This window comes from Oncorhynchus mykiss, chromosome 16 (genome assembly GCF_057628025.1).
Source record: "Oncorhynchus mykiss isolate SJ-2025 chromosome 16, ASM5762802v1, whole genome shotgun sequence".
Taxonomy (NCBI): Eukaryota; Metazoa; Chordata; class Actinopteri; order Salmoniformes; family Salmonidae; genus Oncorhynchus; species Oncorhynchus mykiss.
The window spans coordinates 44,060,790-44,086,658 of record NC_143037.1 but is presented as its reverse complement, the minus strand read 5'-3'; the positions used below and the strand labels follow the sequence as shown (position 1 = coordinate 44,086,658).

Below are 25,869 nucleotides of genomic sequence, written 5' to 3'. Positions count from 1 at the left end.
GAGCCAGAGGCTAGAACACATCTCCGATGAGATTGAGGCCAAATGGTACCCTATTCCCTATGTAGTGCACTACTTTTGACCAGGCCTCTGTAGGGAATGGAGTGCAATTTGGGACGTACCCCCACATCTCTTATATGACCTCTGCCACCCTAGCCTGTCAGCCCCTTTTTTCTTTTCCTCTGCTCTCCCCTTTCTTGTTTATTTATTTCCCCCCTTTGTATCCCCCCGTTCCTTCTAGCAGACCCTCCTCACTCTGGTATGTGTAGCTATATAGCTCCTTGCCAACTCGTAGCGTTGTCCTCTAACCAAATCAGTCCCCTCCTTGCAGCAAAGGGCCCTGGCCCCCTCCCCTCCTCTTCCCCGTCCCTCCTCCTCTCTATCTTTCTCCCGGTCTGTCTGTCTGTCTGTTAAATTTATTATCCCTACATCTTCAAATGCTTCTCACCTTCTCCTAACCTTCCCTCCTTACTTTTTCCCCCTTTTGATTGCTCCCTACCCACTCTGCATCCGCTGCGTATGTAATGGAACGAAAGGATGCCGATCATGTCCCCGTCTCCTTCCTCCGGGCCAGCCGTGATAGGCTACAGTCTTTCCCATAATCACCCCATCCCCTCCTAGCATATGACATGTCCCTTACCACCCGTTTACTATGGCTCCAGGACGTGCGCATAGCCCCTGAATGTTTTATCACACACTCTGATCTGACTCTCATTCCTTCTAGCTAGTCTTGTCTGGTGATGTAAACAGTGCTACCAGTGTTCTGTCCTCCCAGGCCGGTGTTGCAGACAGCGCTACCAGTGTTCTGTCCTCCCAGGCCAGCTCCCATACACTGTATGTAAGGCATGACGACGATAGAAGAGTTGGCTACAGAACGGGACCAGCCTACTCTCTGAGAAAGCTGGTAGCCACTAGCCACGTGATCTTAACTCGCCGAGCAAGCACGTCTAGAAATCAATGCAAAATTGCCCATGTTCAGAACAAGCGCAAGCAAACCCAGTTCTTGGTTTACTCTATTCAGACCAGTTCCTGTATGGTTCACGAAGGATGATTCATTATTGATTCTCTACCAGGACTTCTGAGTGATCAGTATGCTCTCCGAGTAATAGAACGAAACTGCCAACCTCCGTCCTGGGGTGAACTGGCGTTCTCCCTTCCTACGATCCTTGTAGCTTCTTATTCGCCCGATCGTCTTACTTTTCACTTGTATACTTCCTTGTAACCTTGTCGTTGCTTTGCGCCAATAATAACCTGGAGAGGATATCTGCTCCAACCATCAATTGACTAATCATGGCTAGTATAATTGGAAATTGTGGCGATGAAACCCCCCCAAAAATACCAGCCTGCCTCTTTAAATCCCCTTACTACCCCAACACTCCTACCTATTGCCCCAGAGTTCCCATAGCAACGTGTTATTGGGGTTGAATATATGAGGCCGTTTAGCTTCAGTCCGTGTAAAGCAGCTAATAATATATGGACCGTATTCTAATCCCCAGTCCCTCTTTATTGAGCTGTATTTTTAACGATAGTTAATTATGGCAATCATATAGTTGATAGAACCCCCATCTCTGTTTAGCACTCTTCACTCTAGTGTCTACGTCTATTAATAACAACAACCGTCGAGGCTATAATACACTGAGTGTACAAAACATTAAGAACACCTTCCTAATATTGAGTTGGCCCAAAGGGATGCTGGCCCGTGGTGACTCCAATGCTTCCCACAGTTTGTGTCAAGTTGGCTGGATGTCCTTTGGGTGGTGGACCGTTCTTGATACGCACGGGATACTGTTGAGCGTTAAAAAACCCAGCAGCATTGCAGTTCTTGACACAAACCGGTGCTCCTGGAATCTACTGCCATAACCCATTCAAAGGCACTTAAATCTTTTGTCTTGCCCATTCACCCTCTGAATGGCACACATACACAATCCATGTCTCAAATGTCTTAACAATCCTTCTTTAAGCTTTCTCCTCCCCTTCATCTTCACTGATTTGAAGTGGATTTAACAAGTGACATCAATAAGGGATCATAGCTTTCACCATGGATTCACCTGGTCAGTCTGTCATGGAAGTAGCAGGTGTTCCTAATGTTTTGTACACTCAGTGTATACTGTAACACTGTCCCCAGGACACGGAGTGGAAGTATGCATCTGTCTACAGTAGGAGGCAACATGAATGAATTGTAACACACTGGTAATACTAGTGCCTGCTCGGTCCTTTCCTATATGCAGGGCTGGTGTACAGACACTGCTGGCTGGCTGGCTGGTCTCTGTACCCAAAGTGCAAGAGCGCCCACTATTGGTAGTCATTGTGATGATGACGCCATTGCAGTGCTCAGCTCTAATGAAATGGACTGAGGAGCAAGGCTTGCGGCTGGGTGAAGGAACGGGGGCTATCAAAATAAAATCATTTGAAGGGTTCTTTACGGAATATTCATATCGGTGTCATAAGTGCATCCAAGAGTGTCACGACTGAGTAGGAAAAAAATGTTACAACACATTTTAAGAGAATGAGACATTTCTCAAAGGAAATGTGTTATTAATCTCACAAAAGTCATTTATTGTGCCGTACAGTTCATATGGCTTTTTCGTTGTATGACAGAGTTGGTATGAACAGAAGATTGGACAATACCCTGGCCATGTTTTACAGAGAACACCGGCACCAAAACAGCATAATCGCAACGTTTGCATCATGAAGGCCTGGCAGGGCAGGCCGAGAGGAAATTAGGTCATCAAACCTCGCCGGCTCTGCTTCTCAAGCGCTCCTGTGGGACGCAACAGCGCCGTACAGAGAACATCCACCCGATGACAGAGGAGACATGTTAAAGCCTGTACACACACTCAAAAACCAACCAGGAGGGCCACATTCAGAGAGAACTGTACAGTAGGCCCTCTTTCTCTACCGCTGGGAGGAGTCTGTTGCGCTCCTGTTCATATACTGTATCTTCGTAGCGAGACTGTGTACAAAACTCTGGAATGTACACGTAGCCAGCTGCATCATGAACCGTTGGTTACATATTGACTGAGACACGTTGGCAAGAGAAGAAGACGGGAGGACATGGGCCTGCCACTTCACTGAAGAAGACAAGAGAGCAGGGGTACAATCCTACAACATTACAAAGACATGATGATGTCATGGCTTCGGATGAGAAGGCAGTTGGTTTCTCGGATGCCAGGTCTGAGACAGATGATGCTTTTCACACCAGTGAGCCGAGCCAAACTGAGCTGGACAGAGCTGGCCTGGCTCTGCACCCACCGTAGTTCCTGGAACTGTGCTGGAAAGGACCATGTGAAAATAGAATACCCCTGCCAGCACTGGTTTGGTTTGGGTTGGCATGATAGTGTGAAAAGGGTAACAGGCTGGCTGGCATCCACGCCATTTGTTAGACCAGTCATCTATCTTCTATGTACACCGAGCTAGGAGTTTACTGGTCAGATCCCACTGACTTGAGTCAAAAATACACACACATAAATATTGCCTGTTCCTAGCGCACCCTACAGCGTGGCGGCCGCTAGGGTTTGGTCCTTAGTAACAGTGAAGCCCTGAGAAGTCTGTTTTCATGTCGTTGCCCCTAACAGTTCCTGGTTTGAACTTGCGTGTGTCTGCGTGTGTGTTGATCACGTGTCAGCGAGTGTTTGCTTGTGCACGTTGTCAAATTGTCAAATAGTGCTTCGGATTTCACAGGCATTTGATGATGATAGTTCTCTACATTTCCGTTGTGTTCGTCAATTGCATGACTGCTGAATAAGATGAGATTGCCATTGACTGTACTGTCAATATTGGGCAATAAAGATGCATTGTATAAAACAAGATATTGAAGTGCCACAGCCAAGTGCTACGGCCAACTGTCAATCTCTGTCTACCAAACAAAGCCAAAATGGCACATTTGTTATAGGTTCGAGGTTTAGTATGTGTGTGTGTGTGTGTGCGTGTGTGTGTATACTTTTACATGTCAGTGTGTGTTGAGTTGCTAACTTTGGCACTGAGACACTATCCATTCGACAGCATAGTTTGTTGCGTTGAAAGGAAGCACATAGATGAATGCTAGTCCCCTGATAAACAACACCAATCCACAACTTTAGTCACTGTAACACAACATTACGGAGTTGATTATCATTGACATCTACGGCGCGCAAAACTGCCCAAAAAACACCAGCGGCGCAGTTGGAAAGAAGATTCAGTTCGAGGTCTGCCAGTTCGGATTCTGATTCGTCTCTCTCTCTGGATATATCCGTAGTAATGGGAAACTCCTCAAAAAACAAAACCTCATCTAAAGAAATCATTTACAAAACCAGGATTACAAACAAACAAAATATAATGGTATATATAGATATGTATGGACTAATTAATACATTGAGAAAGAAAGAAAATTCAAGAAAAAAAAAAAACTTTTTTTTAACAGTATTCAAAAGCAAATAACAGCAGAAAAATCGATTAGCATATTCAGTTTGGTTTCATCCTGTGTTTGTCTTTTTCAGAAACGTGTTTTGCTTTGCATCCGTTGGAAATAGTCTATTGTTCAGTTCATGCTTTCTGTTTTGGCCATTCCTCTATGTAGATACAAACAAAAAGATAGTAAAAAAAAAAGATTTATTTTTGTTGTCAAAGAGTCCGCTTTTCGTTTTTGTTGCCATCACGCCATCTTCCCTCTTCTCTATATCAGGACTCACGAGTCCAGTCGGTTGCATCATGTCGTCTCTCCGTCCCTCTTTTATAATAGTATCTCTGCAGGTCTCTCTGCGTGTCTGCATGTTACTTATCAGGAACCTGTGAGTCAGAGAACCTGAGTTATAGTGTCTGTACAGTTAGGTGTAAGTCTCTGCTGTCCTGTCATGTCCTGCTTGGAGAGACTGATGTGCAGTAGGGAGATGGAGAGGATACAGAGGAAAGCGAGGGAGGGCCAGCATTGGAAGGGGTAAGGTGGGTGTATGTGTGTCTGTGTGTGTGTGTGTGTGTGCGTGCGTGCGTGCGTGTGTATGATTACGTCAGTTAGTGTGTGTATTTGAGTGCACAGACTGTATTTGTGTGTGATCGCCTCTCCTCCTCACTGCGCCCTCCTGGCACGGCTCTTCCTATCCCCTTCGCTGCCACTCTCCAGAGCCCAGGATTCCCCCTCACTGTCCGAGCCCCTGTCCTCTTCCTCCCCATCATCATAATCATCCTCATCTTCCTCCTCTGGGGAGGGCTCACTGCCGTTCTCTGTCCCCCAGCTGTCCTCCTCGTCCTCGGCCTCAGTCTTCATGGTGGTGGGGGGTTTGGTGGAGGCTGGTGGAGCGGGTGGAGGGGCAGGCGGTGGGGAGCTCTCTCCACTGCTCTCTGTCTGGTCCTCGAAGGCCTCTGGGTTCTCTAACATCTCCCTGATCAGAGGAGGCATGGGGCCTGGGATCTCCATCTTCAGAGTGAGGGCCCTCTCGGCCCCTGTTCAGACACCACAGGGGAAAAAAACATTCATGTTAACGAGTCTAGAAAGTCATGTCTTAGCGTTCGCTTATAGTGCTAGATGTTCCAGGCGTTATGGAAGTAATCCTGACGTCTCAAATGTTCTGCTTCCACCGTAATCTATGTGTATCATTCAGACTGTGTGTGTTAGCTGGTGGTCTGGTTTAATTGTAGTGTACTCTTTCTGTATTATAACAATACTGACCCTTGGTACTGATGCCTCTGAGGTCAGTGATCTTCATCAGCATGCGGGGGAACATGTGTGGTTTGTTGGGGCGTCTGCGACGGGCGTAGATCTTCAGGGCCTCCAGCAGGGGCTCCTGCAGCTTGTCCACCTTCTGGGGCTCCTCCAGGTCCATACGGTCTGAGGGACGGACAGGGGGAGAGGATCGCGTTATACACACGATTACGTGACAAACTGGACACATAAACAGCCATAAGACTAGGATGGGAATGATGTAATTGATGATTTTGAGGTCATTACAATCGTATCATGTTATTGGTAACAACTACAGGTAAATAAAGTGTCAAGTGGAGTGCAACCAAACTATTCCATCCCCGCATTTCTACTGGTATTGTAGCTGATAGAGGATGTTATCGCGGCCTAACACCTCAAAGACATTTAGGTCTGTATTAGTTCTTAACGTTGTATTGACGAGCAGTAAAATAGTATTAATCCCCTGAGGGTGCAGTACCTCCAGAAATGAGGGAGATGGCGCTGAGGAGGCCAGTCTCTGTGTCATCCATCTCCAGAGGCAGCAGCTGGCCAGCGAAGGCAAACACCAGGTCTGTGAGCGGGCCGAAGCCTGCGTTGTGCATCTGGGTCCGGTTCAGGGTCAGCCCGTCAGAGAAAGTCATGGTGTCCTGCTCTGGGGTGTAGCGCGTGCAGATCCTCAACATCTAGAGGTGAAAGAGGGAGGGGGAAAGGTGGAAAGACCGAGAAAGAGAGGGGGAAGGATATAAATAAATAAAAATACAACAGGAAGGCTAAACCATATAGTAGGCTATGTTCTTTATCGATTGTCCATTAAAACAACAGGCTAATCTCTCGTCATCTGTTCACCTTTCCCTCGATACAGCACGTGGGGCTACTCTTGCAATACCGCCACTATCCACTGAGAGGCAGTGTCCCCTCATCATTACATTGCCACATCTCTGAGTCTCAGAGAATATAGCAGGGTCCGTTGACAGAGCGGATGAGGGGATAGAAAGAACCAGGTAAGTACCAGGATGTCCAGGCAGGCTGACTTGAGGAGGGTGATCTGGTCAGCGATGGTGAGGGTGGTGAAGCCGGGGAGGCGCTTGGCAAACTCCACGATCTTGATGATGCACTTGGTGGAGAGCTCACTGAACTTATCCCACAGCCCCAGGTCCAGCTGCACGCGCTGCTCTGCACTGGAGTTCTGGAGGACGGGAGAGACAGAAAGAGAGAGAGAGTGAGCGTGGGGATGGCAGGGACACAGACAGGGTTCTTATTAGACATTGATCAGGTAGAAGAGTTATTGGTTATTATTTATTTATTTTTTACCTTTATTTAACTAGGCAAGTCAGTAACCCTGTACGCTGGGCCAAATGTGTGCCGCCCTATGGGACTATCCCGATCACGGCTGGTTGTGATACAGCCCGGGATCGAACCAGGGTCTGTAGTGATGCCTCTAGCACTGAGATGCAATGCCGTAGACGGCTGCGCCACTCAGCAGCCTTTACCACGGGTATGACAAAACATGTATTTTTAACGCTCCAGTTTATAATAGCAATAAGGCATCTTGAGGGTTTGTGGTATATTGCCAATATATCACGGCTAAAGGGCTGTATCCATAAGAACAGCCATTAGCCGTGGTATATTGGCCATATACCACAAGCCCTCGGGCCTTTTGCTTAATTATTATTCAGGTAGAATAATAACACCACTGACTGGACATCAACCAACGAGGTTGAATGCTCTCACAGTCTTACAGTACACCAACCAATCACCTACCAAGCTCTCAAACATCAGCACAGCGACAAAGTGGAGTCGGAGTTCAACGGCTCAGACACGAGACGTACGTGGCAGGGTCTACAGACAATCACGGACTACAAAGGGGAAAACCAGCCACGTCGCGGACACCGGCGTCTTGCTTCCGGACAAGCTGAACACTTTCTTCGCCCGCTTTGAGGATAACACAGTGCCACCGACACGGCCCGCTCCCAAGGACCGCAGGCTCTCGTTCTCCGTGGCCGACGTGAGTTAAGACACTTAAGCGCGTTAACCCTTGCAAGGCTGCCGGCCAAGACGGCATCCCTAGCCACGAACTCAGAGCATGCGCAGACCAGCTGGCTGGTGTGTTTACGGACATATTCAATCTCTCCCTATCCCAGTCTGCTGTTCCCACATGCTTCAAGATGTCCACCATTGTTCCTGTACCCATGAAAGCAAAGATAACTGAACTAAATGACTATTCACTTGTCATCATGAAGTGATTTGAGAGACTAGTCAAGGATCATATCTCTTGCACCTTACCTGTCACCCTAGACCCACTTCAATTTACTTACTGCCCCAATAGGTTCACAGACCATGCAATTGCCATCGCACTGGACAAGAGGAATACCTATGTAAGAATGCTGTTCATTGACGGGCCGCCCCCAGGTGGTGAAGGTAGGAAACAACACCTTCACTTTGCTGATCCTCAATACAAGGGCCCCTCATGGGTGCGTGCTCAGCCCCCTCATGTACTCCCTGCTCACCCATGACTGCGAGGCCACGCCCGCCTCCAACTCAATCATCAAGTTTGCAGACGACACAACAGTAGTAGGCATGATAACCAACAATGACGAGACGGCCTACAGGGGGAAGGTGAGGGCCTGGGAGAGTGGTGCCAGGAAAATAACCTCACTCAACATCAAAAAAACAAAGGAGCTGATCATGGACTTCAGAAAACAGCAGAGGGAGCACGCCCCGGTCCGAATTGATGGGATCACAGTGGAGAAGGTGGAAAGATTCAAAGTTCCTCGGCGTACACATCACTGACAAGCTGAAATGGTCCACCTCAAATGTATATACTGTATTCTATTCTACTGTATTTTAGTCAATGCTCGTCCTAATATTTGTATATTTCCTAATTCAATTATTTTACTTTTAAAATGTGTGTGTATTGTTGTGTATTGTTAGATACTACTGCACTGTTGGAGCTAGGAACACAAGCATTTCGCTACACCCGCAATAACCTCTGCTAAACATGTATATGTGACCAATGACATTTGATTTGATTGGGAGAAATTTGATTTACCCTAAACGGGCCTTTTGAGTTGGGGAAAGTGTGCATGTTCATAGTGGATTAGTGTCTTTACATGGGATGTGAATCAGTATGTTCTAACGGGGGAAAAAGGACAAATACCCAAATGTGTGAGACTCTTACGGTGTGGTATTTGCCCAGCTGCAGCAGTGAGGGGAAGGTGTCTTGGTGGGCCTTGCTGACTTTGTTGACCAGCTCCTCCAGTTCTCCACTCAGCTCATAACTCTCCGGAGGCACCAACTCCTCCTTCACGTCCTTCTTCTTCTTGTTCCTGTCGTTGCGCACTGCTAGGGAGGAGAAGAGGAGGAGGAGGATTAAGAGGAGGAGAGGAAGAGCAGAAGGAGGAACACAGCAACACGTGAGTGAGGATGTCCGTTGGCTTCCCACTGACTCGCCGCAATTCGGTGATGTTGCGTACCAGTTAGTGAGCCATATTATACAATCCAGCTCATAACACCACTTAAACAAAGTGATGACACTATCTCTCCATTCACTGTTATCTCCCTCCCTTTTCCTCCCTCCCTCTCCCTCCTCCCATTCTTTCCTTCCTCTCAGGATATCCAGAAATAGCAGGGGGACAATGTGATCCACGTCCTAACACACATCCCACACAAACAATACACCCACATAAGTGTCCCATGGGCAAACCTTCCTACCACTCACCTCACCTCGCACACACACTCTCACAGACATACACAGTCACATTGAGTAAATTGAACTCTTTTGTGACCAAGAATTTGCTATCACTCTCATTTTTTTTTTTTGTATTTGTCATAACAGAATGATCAGTTGGAGCCAAGTCAAAAAGGCTATTTTTTACAGAGCGACTATACTGAAATGAAAGTGCGAATGAAAGGTGAGGGGTTTTGGCAGGGCAAGGGTGTGTTGAGAGTGAGATGACTGGTGAAACACCTAGTCTGTGTCCCTAAGGGCACCCTGTAACCTAGAAGGGCACTACTTTGCACCAGACAAAAGCAGTGCACTATATAGGGAATAGGGTGTCATTTGGGACGCTGATTCGCAGGAAGAGTCATTTAGTAACGTGATTAGTCACAAGGGTGGTACTGTGCCCAGTCTTTCCAAATCAGTACCCTGCTGCTTCTTCGTTTCACTTCCTACTTCCTCCTGGGTGAATCATTTTAGATCAAACTATACCAGCGACTATCTAAAAGCATATTGAGTGCTTTGTTTATATACTCTTGAGTGTGTGTGTGTGTGTGTGTGTGTGTGCACTTCCATGTGTGTGTTTGTGCATGAGCGTGTGTGCTTGCATTCCTGCTTCCGTATCACAGGGCCTGGATGTCCTAGGTCAGTAGTCCCCATCCCCCCAGCCTCGCTTACGTCTCTCACCTTCCTTGGACATGCCGACCTCGAAGCACTTCTGCAGTCGGCAGTACTGGCAGCGGTTCCTGGTGACCTTGTTGATCTGGCAGTTCTTGTCCCGGTGACAGGTGTACACCATGTTCTTCTGGATACTGCGCCGGAAGAAGCCCTGGAGACGAGAGAAGAGAGGGGAAGGAGCAGATGAAACGCGGCCCGGTGGAGGGAGTGACATTGTAACGGCCACGTTATCTTTCAACCTTTCATGTCTGTTCATTTCTCAGATCCCGGGATTCCCAACTGAAACATTTTAGCTTCCTCATCCAGGCTTTGATCTCGTACATTCTCATGGCGCCGCCGCGCCGCCCTGTGTTCAATACTTTCACCCGCTCTATCCTTACAGCGTCCGCGACGTCATACTTTTGGACATTAGAAACGAGACCACTGGCATGCTGCCTGCCAGTGTTACGTTTGAGTGTTGTCAGTGCGTGTGATGATGCCGGTGATCATGAAACAAAAGCCGGGGCCTCCTCACCTTGCAGCCCTCACAGGAGCTGACCCCGTAGTGATAGCCGGAGGACTTGTCCTGGCACACGAAGCAGGGCTTGTAGATGCGTGGCGGGGGAGGTGGAGAGGGAGAGCTGGGGACCATCTCCTCTGAGCTGGTGCTCTGGGTCTCCACCGCTGCAGAATATAAGAGAGGTGGATGAGTCGTCTGATTTTTGTTACATTTTCTAGCTTGCAGTCGAATACTGCTGTTAGCGAGCCAGTTGCACGCCAGTTGTCACACTTAGGTTAAACTACACCAAATAAAGACGGGGAGATTTTGGCTGACTATTGGTAGTGAGAAGATAGACAACAGTCAGAATGGAATGGAAGATATGACTTTTAGTCCCATGTCCCCAGTGCACCCTACCATCATTCACCCTAAGGGGGCAGCACTGAGCCCTCAGGTCACAGATCAGAGTTCAGTGTCTGTTTTAGAGTTGGGAGGGGCTGTAATTGACAGAGGTAAAGAAAACAAACCATTTTACAACAGGCAGATAAGTGGAGGTGTGATTGATTAGATTGACAGATCTCAGTCTCTGATAGGGCCTGGCGGCTGAATGGGCGGGGCTGCAGCTAGGGATCCCTCATTCCACAGTGACTCACTCACTGAGACTGGCATCCACTTGCCTCAGGAGAAATCTGCCACTCTCCCCACAAGGTAGCTAAGGTATAGGAAGATGAGAGAGCAAAATGTCCATGCACAACTGGTGTCCGCTTCGGTCTGCCCCTCCCACTGCTGCAGACTGCAGACTCAAACCCAGTCCCACACGCTGACTGCCATACCCACTGACGTCACAGTTGTACCTTGAGTCACATGCTCCTACGCTAAATGAAACAGAATTATGTTTGAAATATGCTCCTTTTGGCACTGAGCTACACCACGTCTGGATTCCATACTTCCCAAGAGAGACACACTCAGACACACGCACGCACGCACACGCCAACAGACATGCCGCCACCGCCACACACTGACAAACACTCTCAGTAACAGGCACACACATGTTGACCTCCCCCCCACCCAACACCACTTCTTTCAACTTTCACCACTGGTCACCCCTCAAACTTCAACTCCCCAACTTCTCCAGCTCCAGCCTCCAAAACGCCACCACCCCCTGACAAACAAACCCTATATTCCTCTCATTTCCTGGCCCTAAATTCCTCAGCTTGGCCCTGTCAGGGTTCAATAGAGGCCCAGACTTATAAGCTGGCCTATAAAGATAGTCTCATGGCTGGCCTGGAGGCCCCATCCCTGCTGGCCAGGCCTTTACTAGGATCCAGTCACCTTGGGCAAGCTATTCACACCACCAGCTGTAGACCCAGGCCCGTGAAAAACAGCAGAGAAAATCATCAAATAAAAACAGGGAGGCTCTAGAATTCTAACTTTTACTGCCTCCCGCCTCCCCCTAACACCTTCAATGGAAACCACAGGGCTAGCTTACATTTAACCTACAATCCCCCCTCCTCCAGTCCCCCTTCCCTCCTCTCCCCCTTTCCCTCATACCCAAACCACCAGCTTGCCTTTTTTATGAGAGTGGGGACTTCAAAAAGAAGGGAAAAGGGGTTATAAAAGGAGGAGTGTGATTAAAGAAAAACGGAGAAAGCCAGGGGACAGAAAAGGGAGGGGGTGAGAGGAGGACACAGTTGTTGCCGCTCAGGGCTAGCCTTGTTCGATACCAAGATGACCATTACTGCTACGGCTGTTAGCTACTGCTGCTGCAACTCTGCTACTGTTACTACTGCTACTGCTGCTGCCACTGTAACTCTGCTACTGTTACTACTGCTGCTGCCACTGTAACTCTGCTACTGTTACTACTGCTACTGCCACTGTAACTCTGCTACTGTTACTACTGCTGCTGCTGCTGCCACTGTAACTCTGCTACTGTTACTACTGCTACTGCTGCTGCCACTGTAACTCTGCTACTGTTACTACTGCTGCTGCCACTGTAACTCTGCTACTGTTACTACTGCTACTGCCACTGTAACTCTGCTACTGTTACTACTGCTACTGCTGCTGCCACTGTAACTCTGCTACTGTTACTACTGCTGCTGCCACTGTAACTCTGCTACTGTTACTACTGCTACTGCCACTGTAACTCTGCTACTGTTACTACTACTACTGCCACTGTAACTCTGCTACTGTTACTACTGCTACTGCTGCTGCCACTGTAACTCTGCTACTGTTACTACTGCTGCTGCCACTGTAACTCTGCTACTGTTACTACTACTACTGCCACTGTAACTCTGCTACTGTTACTACTGCTACTGCTGCTGCCACTGTAACTCTGCTACTGTTACTACTGCTGCTGCCACTGTAACTCTGCTACTGTTACTACTGCTACTGCCACTGTAACTCTGCTACTGTTACTACTGCTACTGCTGCTGCCACTGTAACTCTGCTACTGTTACTACTGCTACTGCTGCTGCCACTGTAACTCTGCTACTGTTACTACTGTTACTGCTGCTGCCACTGTAACTCTGCTACTGTTACTACTGCTACTGCTGCTGCCACTGTAACTCTGCTACTGTTACTACTGCTACTGCTGCTGCCACTGTAACTCTGCTACTGTTACTACTGCTACTGCTACTGCCACTGTAACTCTGCTACTGTTACTACTGCTACTGCTGCTGCCACTGTAACTCTGCTACTGTTACTACTGCTACTGCTGCTGCCACTGTAACTCTGCTACTGTTACTACTGCTACTGCTGCTGCCACTGTAACTCTGCTACTGTTACTACTGCTACTGCTGCTGCCACTGTAACTCTGCTACTGTTACTACTGCTACTGCTGCTGCCACTGTAACTCTGCTACTGTTACTACTACTACTGCTGCTGCCACTGTAACTCTGCTACTGTTACTACTGCTGCTGCCACTGTAACTCTGCTACTGTTACTACTGCTGCTGCCACTGTAACTCTGCTACTGTTACTACTGCTACTGCCACTGTAACTCTGCTACTGTTACTACTGCTACTGCTGCTGCCACTGTAACTCTGCTACTGTTACTACTGCTACTGCTGCTGCCACTGTAACTCTGCTACTGTTACTACTGTTACTGCTGCTGCCACTGTAACTCTGCTACTGTTACTACTGCTTCTGCCACTGTAACTCTGCTACTGTTACTACTGCTACTGCTGCTGCCACTGTAACTCTGCTACTGTTACTACTGCTGCTGCCACTGTAACTCTGCTACTGTTACTACTGCTACTGCCACTGTAACTCTGCTACTGTTACTACTGCTGCTGCCACTGTAACTCTGCTACTGTTACTACTGCTGCTGCCACTGTAACTCTGCTACTGTTACTACTGCTGCTGCCACTGTAACTCTGCTACTGTTACTACTGCTGCTGCCACTGTAACTCTGCTACTGTTACTACTACTACTGCCACTGTAACTCTGCTACTGTTACTACTGCTACTGCTGCTGCCACTGTAACTCTGCTACTGTTACTACTGCTGCTGCCACTGTAACTCTGCTACTGTTACTACTACTACTGCCACTGTAACTCTGCTACTGTTACTACTGCTACTGCCACTGTAACTCTGCTACTGTTACTACTGCTACTGCTGCTGCCACTGTAACTCTGCTACTGTTACTACTGCTACTACTACTACTAGGGATAATCATTGTCCACAGCCTAAATTCCTTCTCAGAAACATCTTGAGGTAAATCTTAATCCCAATACTAAAGTAACAAATCACCCTCTACTCTAACCACTTTGAAAAGAAGTGACTGTGTCTGGACTCATATTCCCTATATAGTGCAGTACTCTTGACCCAGGTCAGAAATGGGCCGAGGTCAAACGCTGTGCACTAAATAGGGGATAGGGTGGCGTTGGTTATGCACATTGTTTCTGCAGCAGTGGAGCTGCAGCTATCCTCGTGGCCCTGAATGTATCAAACACAGGGAACGAGTGGAACCGCGCAGAACGTCCCAGGAACCTGTGTGTTCATGCAATAATAACAGCAGTAAACGGGCCATGTGTTGACGAGTCTTTTGAAAAGGACAACTCCTGTGTGGGGTCTAGAAATGGATACGGTCCGTTGCTGACTGACACCGTCTGAGTGGCGGAGAGGTGGAACAAGAGAGGGGGGGGGGGGGGCAGCGAGAGAGAGAGAGAAGGGGGATGAAGTCAGAGAGAGAAAGATAAACTAGGACAGAGACAGAACTGCTTGCTGCCGTGGTAAAACAGAATACGACTCCTTTTCTCTCTCTCTCTCTCTCTCTCACACACACGCATGCACACTCACACACACCCGCAAACACACACCTATCCAAATACCGCTCCACATTTACCCCACCCCAAGAAAGCAGTCCCACATTTAATGATCAATCAACCCCCCTGAGCCCCTTCCCCTGTCTTTTCATGTCTACCCCTGTCCCCCAAACCCAGCTCATCTCTGTTTAGAAAACAAATGCTTCTGAAATGAGAGGCCCTCTTATCAGTGCTGAAGCCTGGACCTCAATTTGCATGACAATCCCCCTCTGGAGGGCTGCAGGCTGGTGATGGACGAGAGGTGGGTGGTAGGTGGTGGGTGGGGGCTATGTGTAAGGGGTGACAGAGGGGAGGAGAAGAGAAGAGAGGAGGGTATAGTTGAGTTATGAGTAGCCACTGCTCATTTCCTGCTAAGTATCAGTTTACCTCTAATCCCTCTCTTTCAATGGCCTCTGTACACAAGTGGCCCAGCTGCACTGGCCTGGCCTACACTAATCCCCAGTCTCACACACACACACACACACACACACACACACACACACACACACACACACACGTAGGCACGCGTGCACAGTGCACACACACACAAGCATGCACGTACACACACCCCCCTCCATCTGCGGAGTTACATCAGTAACATCCTATCACTGCACCTCATTAGACGTGAAATGTAAGTGCACTAGACAGAAATAGCCGTTTAGCTGAAGGTCATTTACATTCAATTCTAGGTCAACATCAACTGGGCCAATTGACTTCCCTTGATGTTGAACCGATCCAATAGAAGAAGGAGAGAATGAAGGGAGGACAAACAGAGAACAAAAGAGAAGGGGCTTTCTGGAGATTTTCAAAACCTGTCTTTTGTTTTGTCTGAGTGGAGTGGAGTGGAGTGGAGTGGAGTGGAGTGGAGTGGAGAGGCAAGGAGAGGAGAGGAGTGGAGTGGAGAGGCAAGGAGAGGAGTGTAGTGGAGTGGAGAGGCAAGGAGAGGAGTGGAGAGGAGTGGAGAGGCAAGGAGAGGAGTGGAGAGGAGTGGAGAGGCGAGGAGCGGAGTGGAGAGGCAAGGAGAGGAGTGGTGAGGCAAGGAGAGGAGTGGAGAGGAGAGGCAAGGAGAGGAGAGGAGTGGAGTGGAGAGGCAAGGAGAGGAGTGTAGTGGAGTGGAGAGGCAAGGAGAGGAGTGGAGAGGAGTGGAGAGGCAAGGAGAGGAGTGGAGAGGCAAGGAGAGGAGTGGAGCGGAGTGGAGAGGAAAGGAGAGGAGTGGCGAGGCAAGGAGAGGAGTGGCGAGGCAAGGAGAGGAGTGGAGAGGAGTGGAGAGGCAAGGAGAGGAGTGGAGAGGCAAGGAGAGGAGTGGAGAGGCAAGGAGAGGAGTGGAGAGGAGTGGAGAGGCGAGGAGTGGAGAGGACTGGAGTGGAGAGGAGAGGCAAGGAGAGGAGAGGCAAGGAGAGAAGTGGAGTGGAGAGGAGAGGCAAGGAGAGGAGAGGAGTGGAGTGGAGAGGCAAGGAGTGGAGTGGAGTGGAGTGGAGAGGCAAGGAGAGGAGTGGAGAGGAGTGGAGAGGAGAGGAGTGGAGAGGAGTGGAGAGGAGTGGAGAGGCAAGGAGAGGAGTGGAGAGGAGTGGAGAGGCAAGGAGAGGAGTGGAGAGGCGAGGAGCGGAGTAGAGTGGAGAGAGGAGGAGTGGAGAGGCAAGGAGTGAAGTGGAGAGAGGAGGAGAGGGGAGTGGAGAGGGGAGGAGTGGAGAGGAGTGGAGTGGAGAGGAGTGGAGAGGCAAGGAGAGGAGTGGAGAGGCAAGGAGAGGAGTGGAGAGGCAAGGAGAGGAGTGGAGAGGCAAGGAGAGGAGTGGAGAGGCGAGGAGCGGAGTAGAGTGGAGAGAGGAGGAGTGGAGAGGCAAGGAGTGAAGTGGAGAGAGGAGGAGAGGGGAGTGGAGAGGGGAGGAGTGGAGAGGAGTGGAGAGGGGAGGAGTGGAGAGGACTGGAGTGGAGAGGAGAGGCAAGGAGAGGAGAGGCAAGGAGAGAAGTGGAGAGGAGTGGAGAGAGGAGGAGTGGAGAGGGGAGAAGTGGAGAGGCAAGGAGAGGAGTGGAGGGGAGAGGGGAGTGGTGGAGAGGAGAGGAGGAGTGGAGTGAAGAGGAGAGGAGAGTGGGTGCAATAACAATTGAATTGTGAGCAGAGCAAAGGCTTGACTGTTGACTGTGTGCCTCATAGAGCTGGGACGATAAACCGGAAATTATCAACACTGACCGCGCCAACCATTTATCGAGGGCAGTGAACTGGTATCGATAATCACGATAAGTGAGAAATGAAATAAGTCTGCTAATACAGGCTATTACTGACGGTACATTTGATAGTTACAACATTCCTAGCAGTAGTAGTAGTTGTAAGGGTATGGTAATATACGAAAGTAGCTTAACTGGTGCAAATGAACATTATAAACATATCATTGTATTTCTCATTATTCTGGTATGGCTCTCTGTCCATATCGCCCAGCTCTAGTGCCTCAGGCGTTTTGTGTTGTTGCACAACCCTCATTTTAACCGAGCAGCTAGGCTAGCATATGACACCCTGGCAGAGGAACAACTTTTCTTTCACAATAGACTGCCTGTCGATGTGGTCTACGTGACTGTGGGTATGATTGAGTCTTCACTGGGACACTGTTCCAGAGAGTCTTGGCATGTGAGTGAGTGAGGGTGTGTGTGTGTGTGTGTGTGTGTGTGTGTGTGTGTGTGTGTGTGTGTGTGTGTGTGTGTGTGTGTGTGTGTGTGTTAGCCTGTATGCGAATAGAACTGCGGACTTTGAATTCAGAGTGGGCACTCTTCCAGCCAGTGGCTCTGCCCAGTCTCTGCAGGCTACACTCCTCTGCTCTCGGCTTCCACACACTGTACTGCTCTGAAGTGCCGCGGTGCTTGTATGTGCTAGTTGTGACGCTGTTTATCGCTCTTTGTATTGGCCGTGTTTACTGTAGACTGTTACATTCCACCGATGGCCACATCTCTAACTTCATTAAAGAACCCACAGCTGTGTTTTATTTCCCTTGCATGTCACTGTCAGAGGCCAGAGAGTGAGATGAGATTGGCCGAGACTTTCTGAACGCTGTGTGTGTGTGTGTGTGTGTGTGTACTGTGTGTGTGTGTGTGTACTGTGTGTGTGTGTGTGTACTGTGTGTGTGTGTGTATACTGTGTGTGTGCGTGTACTGTGTGTGTGCGTGTGTACTGTGTGTGTGTGTGTATACTGTGTGTGTGCGTGTACTGTGTGTGTGTGTGTACTGTGTGTGTGTGTGTACTGTGTGTGTGTGTGTGTACTGTGTGTGTGTGTGTGTGTGTACTGTGTGTGTGTGTGTATACTGTGTGTGTGCGTGTACTGTGTGTGTGTGTGTGTACTGTGTGTGTGTGTGTGTGTGTGTACTGTGTGTGTGTGTGTATACTGTGTGTGTGTGTGTGTGTGTATACTGTGTGTGTGCGTGTACTGTGTGTGTGTGTGTATACTGTGTGTGTGTGTGTGTGTGTATACTGTGTGTGTGCGTGTACTGTGTGTGTGTGTGTGTACTGTGTGTGTGTGTGTGTGTGTACTGTGTGTGTGTGTGTATACTGTGTGTGTGTACTGTGTGTGTGTATACTGTGTGTGTGTGTACTGTGTGTGTGTGTGTATACTGTGTGTGTGTGTACTGTGTGTGTGTGTGTATACTGTGTGTGTGCGTGTACTGTGTGTGTGCGTGTGTGCGTTTTGTGCTTTGTCTGTGTGCCCTTACAGAAAAACCACATGATTTCACATGTGGAAAGTCACATGACTTCACATGGAATGGAACATGTGACTACAAGAGAACGTGTTCCCGTTCCCCCCCGTAAGGGTGTACTGTGCACGTATGTGTGAGGCAGTGTGCGAGGGAGCGACGGACAGTTGTGTCTGTGTAGAGGAGACAGAGTGGCCTGACAGACTGACAGAAGGGCACCAGATTGAGAAGAGCTTGTGGAACAGTGGGGCACCTAAACCCTGATGGGTGTTTCTACTACTCCACTGTATCACGGTGACCCCAGAACGAGCCTGTGCCACAACATAGGGGACAGAGAGAGTGGCATCCCTCCATTTGTTTGTCGTGCCAGTATAGTGCCACCTCTCTCTCTTTCTGTCTCTCCCTCCCTCTGTCTCTCTCTCTCTCTCTCTGTCTGTCTCTCTCTCTGTCTGTCTCTCCCTCCCTCGGTCTCTCTGCCCACCTCTTCCTGCCACCCCTCTTGTGTAAGGCCCTTCAGCACCATACACGTTTCCTTCCTCTTTTTTTTGTCGCACTCCCTTCTTCCGGAGGCTCTGATGCAGTTCTTTATCGTCTCCCCCTGTGGCGTCATTGCTTTTTACATGGGTTGACAGCTCATGTACCAACCCTGGGCTAAACTCTTCCTTCTACTGACACTACCAGCTCTATACCCCTGTGGTCAAGACAGGTTGCAACGTTGCCAATCATCCTGATGACTTTTACTGGTCAAGCTCTATTGCTGTAAGCTCTCTTGAATCACTGTGTACCTTTCAACTGGGAAAGTGTCCCTTTTACAGCTTGTCTGGACCCTTCCAGGCCTATGATAAATACAACTGCAGAGGGACTGGTTCAGCACTCAGAGGGGAGGAGAGGAGGAGAGGAGATGAGAGGATGAGATGAGGAGAGGGAGAGGAGGAGAGGAAGAGAAGAGGAAGGAGAGTGCGAGGTGGTGGAGGGGAGGAGAGGAGAGGGAGAAGGGGAGAGGGAGAGGAGGGGAGGAGAGGGAGAGAAGAGGAGGGGAGGAGAGGGAGAGAAGAGAAGGGAGAGGGCGAGGAGGGGAGGAGAGGGAGAGGAGATGAAGGAGAGGGAGAGCAGAGGGAGAGGAAGGGAGAGGGAGAGAAGAGGAAAGAGAGGGCGAGGTGGTGGAAGGCAGGAGAGGGCGAGGAGGGGAGGAGATGAAGGAGAGGGAGAGCAGAGGGAGAGGAGAGGAGACGAAGGGAGAGGGGGAGAAGAGGAGAGGAAACACCAATGTAGACAGACAGAGCAGTGAACCCACCAACTTAACCCACCCCACAGGACTTTTCACCTCGCTGTCATAACCAGCACCAAGTCACGAAACACACACGCAGACATATGTGTGTATGCACACTGTCTGAGAGAGAGAGCGAGAGAGAGAGAGAGAGAGAGAGAGAGAGAGAGAGAGAGAGAGAGAGAGAAAAGCACTCTATGGCATTGCCATGTACATGAAGAAGCACCAGTCCCCGTTCCACAAATGCAAATATTGCATAAGTGGGTTTTCTGACATGTAGACCTGACGTTCTGAGTTCTATAATGTTGTATGGGTACCTGCAGATTGTAAGTATGCTCCTGGTACTGACCCTGCATATACAGCAGCGTACCTCCTATGGTTCCCTCCTATATTACTCATTGTATTTTATTGATATTATTCCCTCTTACCTTGACATTAAATACTGCGTTGTTTGGGAAAGATTTCACTGTACTGTTTTACACCTGCTGTGTCCTGTAAAATAAACGTTGAAACTTCAAACAGCCAGACAAGGTGGGCAGCCCAAACCAGAGCAGGAAGGCAGGCAGGCAGGCAGCAGGTGGGACCGGTAACCGCTTGTGTCTCCGTGGCGTTTCAGTCTGAGACAGGCGCAGAGCGGCGCACTCCTTCAAACCAGCCTTTCTTCTTTACAACACCTCATAAAAAGACACTTTTGATTTCTGGGCCTTGATGGAGCCAGCCAAGCCAACAGCTAACATTTGGCACAGAGTTAACTCCCTTTCCGTTCCTGCATCCCACCACCAGACCAGCCTGTCAAACCACACCGAGCTTTCAAACAGCCAAACTACCCACCAACACCGGCGGCCCCCTTCAAGCCCCCGGGGCGGCCTAAAGAAAGACCTGCGGAGGAGAGGGCCCAAGAGAAGAGGGGGGAACAAACAGAAGTGGTCATTTTCCAAAAGGAACGTCTCAGAAATGAATCAGATGTAATCCTGCAGTGTAACAGGCTATTCTGAAGGCAGGAGCAGGAGGAAGCAGACAGACAAGTCCAAATGTGCAGATAATCTCCCCCTGCATCCTGTGGTGAGCACCAGCCGACTGTTCATCTGGCCACTAGCACCATGAAAGAGAGCAGTCTTCTTCAGTGACTGCTGCCTACAGTAACCCAGATCTGGCAGTGGTACAGGCCTCATCTATTACTCAGACAGACTGACAGCGTTTGGAAGGAAACAAATGTTATTTGAACCCACCGTGTCTGTCTGGTGGTGGGGACAGGAGACATTCGTCTCCAGACTGTTGAGAAAAAAAAATGCTATCCCTGGGCCGTCGTCTGTCCGCCTAGCCTTCCTCTCACCACCTGTAGTGCTACCTCTCACCTGTCTGTCTGTCTGTCTGTCTGTCTGTCTGTCTGTCTCGGGCACTGCAACTAGCGCTACTGCAGCTCATTCGATTGCTATTGCTTCCTCCACACAACAATAGAAACCTGAAAAGTAGAAGTAGCCCACCGTGGCAGGACGTGAGGGGAAAAAAGAGGACAATGTAAACAACAACAGTACTACTCATGGCTCCACAACTACCGACAACATTTCAGAAACCCTGCCCTGTTTGGGGTAGATCACACTTTAACATTTAGCCTAGTCCCAGATTTATTTTGTGTGTGCTGGACTTCCGATCTCCTGAGGTCACTGTCATACTATATGAGTTGGGCTATACAGCACAAACAGACCTGGAACCAGGCTACTCTAACAGCTCTGCTTACATTACAATGACATTTTTGGTCATTGAGCAGTCGCTCGTATACAGAGCGACTTTACACTGTTCTTAGCCCAGATTCTCAGTACATACAGTACTGGTCAAAAGGTTTTAGAACGCCTACTCATTCAAGGGTTTTTCTGCATTTTTACTATTCTCTACATTGTAGAATAATAGTGAAGACATCAAAACTATGAAATAACACATATGGAATTATGCTTATTTGAGCTGTTCTTGCCATAATATGGACTTGGTCTTTTACCAAATAGGGCTATCTTCTGGCTTCCACCCCCTACCTTGTCACAACATAACTGATTGGCTCAAACACATTAAGAAGGAAAGAAATTCCACAAATTAACTTTGAAGAAGGCACACCTGTTAATTGAAATGCATTCCAGGTGATTACCTCGTGAATCTGGTTGAGAGAATGCCAAGAGTGTGCAAAGCTGTCATCAAGGCAAAGGATGGCTTTTTGAAGAATCTCCAATCTAAAATAGATTTATGTCACACTTTTTGGGTTGTACATGATTCCATATGTTTTATTTCATAGTTTTGATGTATTCACTCTTATTCTACAATGTAGAAAATAGTCCAAATAAATAAAAACCCTTGAATAAGTAGGTGTTACAAACTTTTGACCGATTGTGTATGTATCTTTTTTTTTGTCTCTGTCTGACTAAAACTGCTGCTGTCAAAGACAGAGAGAGACTGCTGTCAACATGATTTGTGTTTGCGAGAGAGTGGTAGCAATCTGTACGTTTTGGTACTGAGAATAAAGTTGCGTCTTAAATTGCACCCTGTTCCCTATACAGTGCACTACGTTTGACCAGGGCCCCTATGGGCCCTAGCCAAAAGTAGTGCACTATATAGGGAATAGGGTGCCAGTTAAGACGCAACCTAAGTAGTGTTTTGACTTTCCCCTGCATGCAGTTGGCCTGACTGATCCTGGCACCAGTCACTTCAGATGGCAAAACACAGCCTGAGAAACTTCTGCTTTGAGCAAGAGAAAATAGAGAAATGACGTGTTTGTGTACGTGAGGCTCTTACTTTTCACTTTAGCTTGGCAACCAATTGACTAAGGGAAGGGGTTGCCCAACGTTCACTACGGGTGGGGAGATTCAGACAATGACTCTATATGATGACAGAGCTGAGAACACCTCACTCTGTCTGCAGAGGTCCACTGGTTAAAAAGTCAGACCTGATCTAGCCAGGTCTCAGATCGGTTTGTGCCGTGTAGCCAGTGACAAGACCATAGAACACGAGTTGGCTAAACAGCACAAAACAGATCTGGGACCAGGCTACCTGAAGTAACACCCGTGAGTCACCTTGAGACGAAGAACTGCCCCATTAACAAGTTGAACCACAATAGCGTTTTATTTTGAACCAACACAGCTTTCCTAAATAGAGCGTGAATCCGGTTTATAACTCCAAAGTGAAAGCTAGCTGTCTGATAGCCACTTGTTGACAAGCTGACTACAGCACACTTCCATTCAAAAAGATGGATGTTTCCAGTAGAGGAGTGAGAGGATTGAGCCAGGGCACGTAAAGTTCTGTTGTTGGCTTCAAACTGACAGACACAGACAGAGTTCCTAGGGGACCGCAGAGACTGGGCTGTGGTACTGGGCCAAGGCACACGCACAGATGCACACGCACGCACGCATGCACACACACACACACACCAACGCACATGCCTTCTGAAGTACTGAAAGGCACACCTTTTTAACGCAGATACGCATGACAACACATGGCCGTTCTTCATCAGTGACCATACTTCCAAAACACACACACACCGCAGAGATGGCAGAGTGGCTATATGGCACAGTACATGGGGTGCCCCTCCCCAGTCCAGCCCAACCAAAGCCCCAGTCACTCTCCAACACTCTGCTAAGATAATGGGAATAAATACATTCTAACCACTGTGTGTCTGCTGCGTAAACACAACCCATTCACACAGAGTGGAGTCTCCCTCCATCTCCTCTCGCTCTCATTCTCTCCGTGTCTGGCCTGAGCCTCTCATAACAGTGGGCCCTAGCAACGGTGGAGCCAAGCCGTCAGTCAATAACACGCTGGTAACAGAACCTCTCCCTTCACACTGAGCTCACACATGATTCCAGACGGACAAACACACACACATACACAGTTGCACGCAAGCACACACACACACACACATACACAGTTGCACGCAAGCAAGCACACACACACACACACACACACACACACCCCAGCCCGGAAGCCCATTGCCCACGCCTCAGCAGAGTGGGGAAAGTGCCTCGCAGGCAAACACTGCTAACCGTAAACAAGCACAATGCCAACAGGGATTGGTGGCAGCGAGAGACACTTCCTTTGTGCCCACCAACCAACCATACTGTTTGTGAAAGCATTTTGAGGACCACAATGGAAATAAGTCCTTGACTTTCCTTAGCACCACATTGATTCGCAAACCATTGAATCTAAGCTCTTTGAAAGCCCTCACCTTCCTTCCATCCTCATACTGTGTGAGCCATGGGGCTGGGTACCAAATGGCAGCCTATTACCTATTCCCTATATAGTGCACATGCAGCACTATCGCAGAAATAGTGCACAATGTCAGGAATGTGATACCATTTGGCAACATATTCCCTGTCGGTTCAGACTATGTGGGTAGGAGACTCTGGGACCCAAACGTTTTAATTCACTTGAGGTTGAGGTTAGGGTTAGCTGTGTAACTTGAGGTTGAGGTTAGGGTTAGCTGTGTCACTTGAGGTTGAGGTTAGGGTTAGCTGTGTAACTTGAGGTTAGGGTTAGCTGTGTCACTTGAGGTTGGGGTTAGCTGTGTAGGTTAAGGTTAGGGTTAGCTTTGTAACTTGAGGTTGAGGTTAGGGTTAGCTGGGCCACTTGAGGTTGGGGTTCACTGTGTAACTTGAGGTTGAGGTTAGGGTTAGCTGTGTAACTTGAGGTTGAGGGTATGGTTAGCTGTGTCACTTGAGGTTGGGGTTAGCTGTGTAACTTGAGGTTGGGGTTAGCTGTGTAACTTGAGGTTGGGGTTAGGGTTGGCTGTGTCACTTGAGGTTGGGGTGTAGCTGTGTAACTTGAGGTTGGGGTTAGCTGTGTAACTTGAGGTTGGGGTTAGCTGTGTAACTTGAGGTTGGGGTTAGGGTTAGCTGTGTCACTTGAGGTTGGGGTGTAGCTGTGTAACTTGAGGTTGGGGTTAGCTGTGTAACTTGAGGTTGGGGTGTAGCTGTGTAACTTGAGGTTGGGGTGTAGCTGTGTAACTTGAGGTTGGGGTGTAGCTGTGTAACTTGAGGTTGGGGTTAGGGTTGGCTGTGTCACTTGACGTTGGGGTGTAGCTGTGTAACTTGAGGTTGGGGTGTAGCTGTGTAACTTGAGGTTGGGGTTAGGGTTAGCTGTGTAACTTGAGGTTGGGGTTAGGGTTAGCTGTGTAACTTGAGGTTGGGGTTAGGGTTAGCTGTGTCACTTGAGGTTGAGGTTAGGGTTAGCTGTGTAACTTGAGGTTGGGGTTAGGGTTGGCTGTGTCACTTGAGGTTGGGGTGTAGATATGTAACTTGAGGTTGGGGTTAGGGTTAGCTGTGTAACTTGAGGTTGTGGTTAGCTGTGAAACTTGAGGTTGAGGTTAGGGTTAGCTGTGTAACTTGAGGTTGAGGGTATGGTTAGCTGTGTCACTTGAGGTTGGGGTTAGCTGTGTAACTTGAGGTTGGGGTGTAGCTGTGTAACTTGAGGTTGGGGTTAGGGTTAGCTGTGTCACTTGAGGTTAGGGTTAGCTGTGTTACTTGAGGTTGGGGTGTAGCTGTGTAACTTGAGGTTGGGGTTAGCTGTGTAACTTTAGGTTGGGGTTAGGGTTAGCTGTGTCACTTGAGGTTGGGGTGTAGCTGTGTAACTTGAGGTTGGGGTTAGCTGTGTAACTTGAGGTTGGGGTGTAGCTGTGTAACTTGAGGTTGGGGTGTAGCTGTGTAACTTGAGGTTGGGGTGTAGCTGTGTAACTTGAGGTTGGGGTTAGCTGTGTAACTTGAGGTTGGGGTGTAGCTGTGTAACTTGAGGTTGGGGTTAGGGTTAGCTGTGTCACTTGAGGTGGGAGCTACCATTGTGGTCCTGTGGCTGACAGACATAATCACTGCTTCTACGAAATCTGGTTCATAAACAACATACAGTGCCTTGCGAAAGTATTCGGCCCCCTTGAACTTTGCGACCTTGTGCCACATTTCAGGCATTAAACATAAAGATATAAAACTGTATTTTTTTGTGAAGAATCAACAACAAGTGGGACACAATCATGAAGTGGAACGACATTTATTGGATATTTCAAACTTTTTTAACAAATCAAAAACTGAAAAATTGGGCGTGCAAAATTATTCAGCCCCTTTACTTTCAGTACA

General features: G+C 48.6%; 1 protein-coding gene across 32 annotated transcripts in view; it reads right to left on the bottom strand.

Annotated features, from left to right (window-relative positions):
- Positions 1–2,525: 2,525 nt before the first annotated feature.
- LOC110491992 (retinoic acid receptor gamma-A) overlaps positions 2,526–25,869 on the bottom strand; it is a 76,337-nt gene continuing 52,993 nt past the window's right edge. For 5 of the 32 annotated variants that reach the window (XM_021565908.3, XM_090202799.1, XM_090202797.1 and 2 more), the window contains 7 exons: positions 10,561–10,709; positions 10,056–10,197; positions 8,808–8,992; positions 6,660–6,836; positions 6,129–6,333; positions 5,639–5,797; positions 2,526–5,412 (listed from right to left, as the gene is read on the bottom strand). In XM_021565908.3, coding sequence (XP_021421583.1) covers positions 5,039–5,412; positions 5,639–5,797; positions 6,129–6,333; positions 6,660–6,836; positions 8,808–8,992; positions 10,056–10,197; positions 10,561–10,709 — 1,391 coding nt within the window. In that variant the 3' untranslated portion in view covers positions 2,526–5,038. Of the gene's footprint in view, positions 5,413–5,638; positions 5,798–6,128; positions 6,334–6,659; positions 6,837–8,807; positions 8,993–10,046; positions 10,198–10,560; positions 10,710–25,869 lie in introns of all 32 variants that reach the window. The other 27 variants (XM_021565912.3, XM_090202806.1, XM_090202805.1 and 24 more) reach the window with 7 other exon arrangements.